At 39.2% G+C, this 10,119-nt stretch overlaps 1 protein-coding gene across 45 annotated transcripts in view; it reads left to right on the forward strand.

Annotated features, from left to right (window-relative positions):
- si:ch211-266g18.10 (nucleolar protein dao-5) overlaps positions 1–3,394 on the forward strand; it is a 157,221-nt gene extending 153,827 nt beyond the window's left edge. For 43 of the 45 annotated variants that reach the window (XM_065012940.1, XM_065012936.1, XM_065012931.1 and 40 more), the window contains 3 exons: positions 43–87; positions 805–840; positions 1,057–3,394. In XM_065012940.1, the coding sequence (XP_064869012.1) occupies positions 43–87; positions 805–840; positions 1,057–1,142 (167 nt within the window). In that variant the 3' untranslated portion in view covers positions 1,143–3,394. The remainder of the gene's footprint in view (positions 1–42; positions 88–804; positions 841–1,056) is intronic. The other 2 variants (XM_065012916.1, XM_065012893.1) reach the window with 1 other exon arrangement.
- The last annotated feature ends 6,725 nt before the right edge of the window (positions 3,395–10,119 follow it).

Raw genomic sequence — 10,119 nt, forward strand, 5'->3', positions numbered from 1 at the left:
AACACATAACAATTGTTTTATTGGTATCCCTTTCTAATATAGAAAAGTCTGCTGAGAAGAAGCCTGCCAAAGAAGAGAAAGCAAAGGGTAATACCCCTATTCTTTTATATTCCATTCCATTCTAGTCTTTTCTATTTAATTCTATTTCTATTCTATCCTATTCAGCAACTGAAATCTAAAGGCACTCTGTGATTCTGAAGCAATTTCATCTCACAAGAAAATTTAACATTGTATGATTCGTAATTTGCATGCATGCACAAGAGGTTAAAGTGGTTATGGGTTAGAGTAGCATCTGTTAGGGTAGCATTTGTTGGCAGAAAGATAGTCAGAAGGGATAGTGACCCGTTGCCACTTATCAAACCAATCAGATATGTATCTTGGGTGGAGCTGCATAACAGAAGTGGTGTTTCTGAAAATAATTCTGACTTGCAACAATCTAGCTCGCAATCATACACAAGGGTTGTCCAAACTTCTAATAGTTGTGTCAACAAGACGAGATTTGTAAAAGATAGCCACGTGAGACTAGGGTTTGGTTTAAGCATGCTAGAGGGTGGTTAGGGTTAGGGCAAAGTTAGAGAAAATAAACATGTCAAAACAAAGACACTTGCAGCATACCAGTCCTGCAAGTTATGCCACCCCCGACCCAACGTTTCTTTCATTCCACACCCCTTCTTTCCAAAACGTAACTTACAGAGGTCTCCATCCTCAAAACAATTAGCTCAAGTCTGTGTTTCTCATGAACGTCTAGACTCATTGAAACATTGATCATCGTGACATTAAAATCATGACCTCTTTCTTCAACAGCAGAGCCTGTTATAACAGACTCCTTCGCCACAGAAGGTAAATATTATTTTCACACAGTAGCACTCCAAATATTATATTTTAAGAGCAGTATATGGATCACATACCAGTTACACTTTTCATCAAGTATAACTTATAAGGCCTTCATAAGCCCTGTGCAGTATAAGGCCAACATAAATGCTTCACAAATGATTTATAAGCTAATGATGGGAAGTGGACTGTCTCTATTTTTTTTATACTCTGGATACTTTTCAGATGAGATGCCCTACTTCCAGTGCTTTTTTGTGGATGAAGATGAGGCCCAGTATCCCTTCTACCCTTTCTCACCTCTCCAGATGTGAGAGCCCTGCCCAGTGAAGAGCACAGTATAGAAAGCAATGGGACGAGATGGGCGACACCTTTAGTGTGGAGTTAATAATAAAACCAAGCCATGGAATCCACTACTGCTATGTTGCAGCCTAGCGTCCTGAGCTGGTCTTCAACAGAAACCTAGGACAGCAAAGCACTTTGAGTGAATTCGTTGAGCTCTCATGGGTAGCCAACATCATTCCTGTCCAAATGTGTTTGTTATATTTTGTTTTTGATAGCTGATATGGCATGAGTTGATCTATATCATGACATAAGTTTTTTGAATGAAACAATGCATACTGTGTTTACATCTGCAGATTAGCCTTTTTTAGGGCCATGCTAATTTGCTTGATTCAATTCCTGCTTTGATAGTTGTCAGTTGTCTCAATTGAATGGTATATTTAAACAAATTGGAACACAGATTGTACCGTTGGCTTTCATACTTTTCAAATTCTCAGCGCAGTGCAAGCAATTTATCTGTCTGTCATCACATTCAGTTGAATTGGAGTTGCATATGGAAGCCGAGCAGTGTTGGTCTAGAATTTGGGGGAGGAGCTTAGTTGGGCTGGACTACAGACTGCTGCTCTGTTGCTGTGGACTCTGAATTACGCTTTATTTACATGAACATGGGCTCTATATCATTGCTCTCATACTAAGACATCAGTGGGTCGTTCCATCTAAAAAATTCACAAGAAAGAGGCTTTCGACACCCACCTTCTCAGATTGTACTGAAATTGTTTCTGTTAGTATTAGTATATATTAGTATTCCTGCAACAATATTTTGTTGAAATATAATTTGATCTTTGAGAAATTAAGCTAATTGATTCCACCCAAATTGGGCATTACGTTCAATAAATGTAGACCCTAACCTCCAGGATTGCTTTTCTTAAGGAATTCCTCCCCCACTTCATGTTAAAGGGACAGTTCACCTAAATTACATAATTACATTTGGTTTCCTTACCTGTTAGCAGTCTTTGAAGAAAAAAATTAAACAGCCCATGTGTTGGTTTTGTTGTCCACTGACACAACTCCAATGCAAGTCAATGGTACCTGTATTAGCATTTTCATGCTTCATGTCCAAATCATTCTGAAGTATTTAAAGCTGTTAAGTTACTGACAGATGATTTAGATATGAAGCTTGGAAATGCTTATATAGGTACCATTGACTTGCATTGGATTTGTGCCACAAATGGTTAAAAGTTAGCATTTCAAACACCGGCCAGATTAACAAAACCAAAACATGGGATGCTGTCATAACTTGTCCCTAAACTGCTTACAGGGTAAGGAAACAATATGTCATTTGGGTGAACAATCCCTTTAACACTGAGGGGCATTCTGAAAAAAAAACTACAAGTAGGAACAGCACCATCTAGTGGTCAGAACATTGTAATATCAAGATGTAGGATGGGGCATTAACCTAACTTAAATTATTAATTTCTCTGAACAGGAAGAAAAAAACATCACCAAATTCACTGAGAATACATTACATAGGATGAAGAAATAACACTCTGAGTCGAGGTCCATACTATTCGTCAAACATAGAGAACTAATACTGTATTCTCTTTATTTAGGGTGGGATTGGCGTGGGGTGTGTGGTGTCCGTGGGTGGCTTTTGATAGTTTCTTTCGATTCCTCATGTCTTACTCCTTGTTAGAAAAAGGTTTGGTCCAAATCTGACGTTAGGTACTATTTTTATTGAATATTATATGATTCATATAAAATTCAATAATTATACTACCTAACATCGGATTTGGACAAAATGTTTTCCTAACAAGGAGTGAGACATGAGGAATCGATCAATTTAAAATGGGCAATTTGTGTGCAATCAATTAGCGTAAATACTCAGAGATTAAATTATATTTCAACAAAATAATATTGCAGAAATGCTAATCTTATCTGTTTCTAACTACAGAAATGAAATTATTTCAGACCAATCTGCGATGGTGGGTGTCATGGCTTGCTGAAATGACACAACAACCTCAGTGGATTTTTACCTTACTTTGTGAGACGTTTTTGTTTTTAATGTTGTATTTCTTGCCCTTCTGTTCACAATGGTAACTCACAATGAGATAGTACTTCCATTGTAGCTGAATATGTTTCCTCATTGATTTTCAGGCTACATTGCTTTCTTCCATTTTCTTCTATTCCTCTTCATCAGTCTCCATTTGTTAACTTTGAGGAAGCATAAAGCTTTTCATCAATTCATAGGGACCTCATACTCACATTAAAAAAAATTATGTTGGCGCCTCGAAGTCTGTGAAGTTGTTTTTGTATTGTATGTACTATATGTCTGGAAAGGAATAACCATAACTTATATGTCCATGAGAGCTCCCAGATTCTGATAAAACACCCTCTGGCTTTCCCACAGGTGACAAGTGGCAGACTCAGTCATGGTGTTCTGAAGCCTTATCAACCATCTATACTTCTACAAAATGCTCCTCATTTTAATAGGGGTGCTGATTCTAAGCATTCCATTGTCTGAACCTCCAGAATGAGGTTGAAGAATAATTTTTAATGGGTAACACGTCCGTTGGAATGCACTTGTTGCAATCAGGTGTCGTTGAAATGTTTCATTTTGTGTGATAATCCATTTTGAACTCATTTAAAGTTGGTGTTGTCCATTTGTATCAACATAAGTTAGACATAATTTCTTGCACTGGATTACACCATCAAGGACCTTAAACTAACTGGAACATGAGAGGAGAATACATATATTAATTATCAAAATCAATGTTTGTATCCCGTATCTATTTATTGATAGACCTAAAGGGACAACTGCATAGCTCGTGAGTGTCACATAGTAGTGTCCTTTTTGGTAGGGTTTACACAACTGGAAAAACTGGTTGAAATAAGGTGTGGGGAAAAAAGTCCAGTTTACCATTCTGTGATGCGTATAGTAACTTATGAATCATATATAATCAAGTGATATAGTAATATAAACAATTATTTATGATAGTATTTATATAATTATAATATTATCAACAATAGTGGTAATAATAATGCATGTATGACAATTTTATTTATTTTTGTGCTATGTTATGAACAGATTTATAACATTTCAGATTGACTACTTTATCATCTCTGAAAGACAAGTTGGGATAGCAGTCAACACATAAACCTACTTCTACTTAAGTTAAATTGCGTCTTGGCTAATTTTATGTTTTTAATTAAAGTGACAACTTGAATTTTGACAATGAAGTACATGTGTAGCCAAAAATTGATACTGTTCCATCTTTCAGTTTCGGTACCTCTGCACAAAACATGTATTTGTTGCAGAAGAATGTGATACTTTGGTACATTAAATGCCTTTAAATTCCCATATAGCCTGTACAAAATGTTATCACGTATATTTTTGTGGAGAGCAAAAGATAAGACAGATTGTGAAATAGTGCATTTATGCTGATTACTTATTTTTATTTTATTATATTTATTTCACCTTTATTTAACCAGGTAGGCAAGTTGAGAACAAGTTGTCATTTACAATTGCGAGCTGGCCAAGATAAAGCAAAGCAGTTCGACACATACAACAACACAGAGTTACACATGGAGTAAAACAAGCATACAGTCAATAATACAATAGAAAAATAAGTATATATACAATGTGAGTAAATGAGGTGATATAAGGGAGGAAAAGGCAAAAAAAAGGCCATGGTGGCGAAGTAAAACACTGGAATGGTAGATTTGCAGTGGAAGAATGTGCAAAGTAGAAATATAAATAATGGGGTGCAAAGGAGCAAAATAAATAAATACAGTAGGAGAAGATTGTTGAAGTTGTTTGGGCTAAATTATAGATGGGCTATGTACAGGTGCAGTAATCTGTGAGCTGCTCTGACAGCTGGTGCTTAAAGCTAGTGAGGGAGATAAGTGTTTCCAGTTTCAGAGATTTTTGTAGTTCGTTCCAGTCATTGGCTGCAGAGAACTGGAAGGAGAGACGGGCAAAGGAGGAATTGATTTTGGGGGTGACCAGAGAGATATACCTGCTGGAGTGCCTGCTACAGGTGGGTGCTGCTATGGTGACCAGCGGGCTGAGATAAGGGGGGACTTTACCTAGCAGGGTCTTATAGATGACCTGGAGCCAGTGGGTATGTCGAAAGGTATGAAGCGTGGGCCAGCAAACGAGAGTGTACAGGTCGCAGTGGTGGGTAGTATATGGGGCATTGGTGACAAAACGGATGGCACTGTGATAGATATTTATTGAGTAGGGTATTGGAGGCTATTTTGTAAATGACATCGACAAAGTTGAGGATCGGTAGGATGGTCAGTTTAACGAGGGTATGTTTGGCAGCATGAGTGAAGGAGCTTTGTTGCAAAATAGGAAGCCAATTCTAGATTTAACTTTGGATTGGAGATGTTTGATGTGAGTCTGGAAGGAGAGTTTACAGTCTAACCAGACACCTAGGTATTTGTAGTTGTCCACATATTCTAAGTCAGAACTTTTGCACGCCCAATTTTTCAGTTTTTGATTTGTTAAAAAAGTTTGAAATATCCAATAAATGTCGTTCCACTTCATGATTGTGTCCCACTTGTTTGTTGATTCTTCACAAACAAATACAGTTTTATATCTTTATGTTTGAAGCCTGAAATGTGGCAAAAGGTCGCAAAGTTCAAGGGGGCCGAATACTTTCCCAAGGCACTGTATATGAAAACGTAGCTAGCTAGACTATCTTACCCGTGGTCTGAAATCAGAGTAGATAGCCAGAGCGAATTTACCAGCTAGTATAAAGGTGCATTTTAAAACCTCTTTTAAATATGTCCACTGTTTCGGCCTCCCTCAGGTTCTCTGGCAGGCTATTCCAGAGACTGGGGACATTGCAATTAAAGGCTGTCTCTCCATGCCCTTTTGTTCTAGGCTTTGGAATAGTTAAAAGGCCAGTGCCAGAGAACCTGAGGGACCTACTGTTAACATAACTCAAAAGCATGTCTAATATGTATTGGGGTACACAATTAAAAAGAGTGTAATATGTGCTCTCCGTCTGGTCTTGGTCAGTACCCGTGCTGCAGCATTGTGTACTTTTTGCAGTTGACCAATGGCTTCCTTGGATAGACCAGACAGGAAAGCATTACAGTAGTCAAGCCTGCTTGTAATAAAAGCATGTATGAGTCTCTCTGTTTCAGCCTGAGAAAGAAACGGCCACACCTTGGCAATGTTCCTGAGGTGGTAAAAAGCTATTTTGGTCACATTCATAATGTGTGATTTGAAATTGAGTTCAGAATCTAAAATGACACCTAGGTTTTTTACCTTGTGGTTTATCTTGCTCGTCTTGATTTAGCTGGAGGAAGTTGAGCCATCCAAATATTTAAATCACTAATACAGTCTAATAATTGATCTGTGGAACTAAAATCCTCTGGTGACACAGAAATGTTGTGTATTGTCTTGAACATTGTTTTTCCATAGATGATGTGTGCACACCAGCACCGCCTTCTGCTAGGGAGATTACTGTATTGCAGACATTTTATGCATAATTTCTGATGGAGTTAATATGGTTTTTGTGGGCGGATTATCAGCATTTCTTTATTTGGGCGGCCCAAAAAAATGCTTTGGTGGCCGCCCAAGAGTTTCAATGGCAGAAAAAGCCTGAGCTGCACTGGAAACGCCATCATGGTTACATTATCCCATATCTCGTGCAGGCTCCATGCTGTCTTAATGTAACCATGATTGCGTTTCCAGTGCAGCTCAGTGTAGACAATCATAACAGTAGGGTTGGTATTTTCTGGCAAGCGAATTCTAGGAGTTAAAGTCTTTCCATTGAGCTGTCCTTGCGTTCCGAATGAAATAGAAAGTTAGAACTGTATCCAGCATGTGTCCGAAGCGGCGCTTCCTTCAGTTAAATATCCTTTACGGATTATTTTGACTTGATTGTAGTGACTTCTTTACCTTGCTGACATAGTCACTGCCCAAGCTGAAGCGGAGTTGTTTCTGATGCATACAGTCTACAAAGTTCCCAAAAGGCAAAGAGCACAGAGATCCAGGGATATGATGCAAAAAAATAGGATTTTTCTTCCTTTATATAACCAAACAAAAGTATTCTCTGATTAATATAGATCATAGATTATGTGAAATTATATTTTCAAAAGAATTTGCTGCTCCTGCGTCTAGCTAGGACTCCTACTACACAAGGCCTAACTTCCTCCATTTATTCTGTACTTGCCACAGCGCAATGGGCAAAAGTGGGCAAAAGTGGGAGCCATATACTAAGGTACACTAAGGCACATTAATAACCAAAATAATACATCAATGATCAGGTATATTATACACAACATATAATATTTCAACAATATACATCGTGCTTGGTACGCCTTCTGTGTTCAATAAAATATGACAAACACACACACACAGTTTTGTAGAAGGCATGAAGGTGGCATGAAGGTCAGGGTTAATGGAGTGTACACCCCCCCCCCCCCCCCCCCTTCCGGAGATGAAACAGATCCCCCTGTCTCCTTCCATCCATCTTGTTTAGAGAAAAGGGGAGAGCGGAGGAAAATAGGAAAGGGAGAGGGATAATGAGAAAGAGAGGATGAGAAAAACCTGAGCATGATCAATCTGCTCCATGAATAATTGAAGAGGGATATGTTTTGGAGAGGTCTCTTCTCAGCCCAGCCAAGCCATCCTACAATGATTTCTGTCTTTCTACTCTCGTATAGTACATCTGATGCACATCCGGGACAGTGTAAACATTGATGATTCGAGAAAAGGCTCTCGGTGGGAGAGAAGAGAGGAGTCGGTTACCTAATAGCACTTTGCGCTGGCTGCTCCTGCCGCTGCTAACGACGATACTCCTATATTCCCATTCTGGGCTCAGGAACATTTAGGGCGACAGGAGGAAGGAGGGATAACCAGAGCAGGGCTTTGAATCGTATGCCTATCCTATCGACCCAGCTGAGCACCCCTCCTCCTCCCCCCCCTTTTCTCCTTCTCTCCTCTGTGGATGCCCTCACTTGCAGCATGGACTCTGGAGGGGAAAGAGAGAAAGGGTGGATGGAAGACCAGTGGGAGAAATGGTAGGGAAACACTGCATCTATCTTTCCTATCCTAGGTGTCTACCACACTGGCAGAAATCTTAGTGGAGGGCTGGGTGACCTTGTGTGTGTGTGTGTATGTAACTGCTGAAAATATGTTGTAACTCTTGGGAGAAGAATATAGAATATGATGATATCATCAGGATGCTGGTATGTTGAAAGCACAGACTTGCTGACTCTGTGTTTGTTGTCATACGGTGTTGGATGTAAAAGGTGACCCATTAGATGGCACTGTCCTTATGATGCAAAACAAATGTGAGCAGCCGAGATTGATGAATGAACGGTAATGTTGAATGCAGCCTATTAAAATGCCTGATTTGGGATGAAGAGGTAAATTAGCAGGAGAGAGAGTGAGGCATACATGGCTGTATTAATGACTCAATCATGGGTCTAATGCTTAACATGGAGAAGCCAGAAATTTGATAATTTAATCAGCAAATGAAGGAAGATTCACAGCCATATATGTCAGTAATTGGGTAATTCAGTAAATCACAGTAAACAGATTCTCTCACTGTGTTATGGTTTATTATGAGTTTTACAGAGTTTGGAGTTTTGCTCAAATTTGTGTTCGATAAAATGTTTGATTTCGAGGTTGGTTCTGTTTGGTTGTGGCTGGCCCTGATTAGAATTATCCTCACGGGTCAGGATGTGTTAAAATCAAATCTATCCAAATAAATGGTATTTGTCACATGAGACGAATACAACTGTGAAATGCTTAGTCACAAGCCCTTAATCAACAATGCAGTTCAAGAAAAAATCATTTTGCTACACCCGCAATAACATCTGATAAATGTGTGTGACAAATACAATTTGATTAGATTTGATTTACTAAATTTACCAGGGGGGGGGGCGGGGTGAGTATAAAAAAAAGTATAAAAGTAACAAGAAAATTAAATAACAGTAACAAGGCAGCATGCAGGAAGTACCAGTAATGAGTCAATAACAGAAACAAGGCAATATGCCTTGTACCAGTAATCAGTCAATGTGCGGGGGTACAGATTAGTCGAGGTCATTTGTAAAGTGACTATGCATAGATAATAAACAGCGAGTAGCAGCATTGTAAAAACAAAGGGTAAGGGGGTCAAATACTTTTATCTCCCTCACCAACTTTACACATCTGCTATCTGAGCAGCTAACCGATCACTGCAGCTGTACATAGTCCATCGGTAAATAGCCCACCCAATTTACCTACCTCATCCCCATACTGTTTTTATTTATTTACTTTTCTGCTCTTTTGCACACCAGTATCTCTACCTGCACATGACCATCTGATCATTTATCACTCCAATGTTAATCTGCTAAATTGTAATTATTCGCCTACCTCCTCATGCCTTTTGCACACAATGTATATAGACTCTTAAAAAAATAATCTACTGTGTTATTGACTTGTTTATTGTTTACTCCATGTGTAACTCTGTGTTGCTGTCTGTTCACACTGCTATGCTTTATATTGGCCAGGTCGCAGTTGTAAATGAGAACTTGTTCTCAACTAGCCTACCTGGTTAAATAAAGGTGAAATAAAAAAATAAAATGTAAATAGTCCGGCTGGGCATTTGATTAATTGTTCAGCAGTCTTATGACTTGGAGGTAGAAGCTGTTAAAAGAGTATTTTGGTCCTAGACTTGGCACTCCGGTACCGCTTGCCATGCAGCAGCAGATAGAACAGTCTATGACTTAGGTGACTGGAGTCTATAACAATTTTTACGGCCTTCCTCTGACACCGTTCTGTATATAGGTCTTGGATGTCAGGAATCTTGGCCCCAGTACATCCATATGTACTACCCTCTATAGCGCTTTACGGTCAGTTGCCGAGGAGTTGCCATACCGGGCGATGATGCAACCGGTGAGGGTGCTCTCGATGGTGCAGCTGTAGAACTTTATGAAGATCTGGGGACCCTTGACAAATCTTTTCAGTCTCCTGAGGGGGAAAAGGTGCTGTTGTGCCATCTTCAC

The sequence above is a fragment of the Oncorhynchus nerka genome, linkage group LG28 (assembly GCF_034236695.1).
Source record: "Oncorhynchus nerka isolate Pitt River linkage group LG28, Oner_Uvic_2.0, whole genome shotgun sequence".
Lineage (NCBI taxonomy): Eukaryota > Metazoa > Chordata > Actinopteri > Salmoniformes > Salmonidae > Oncorhynchus > Oncorhynchus nerka.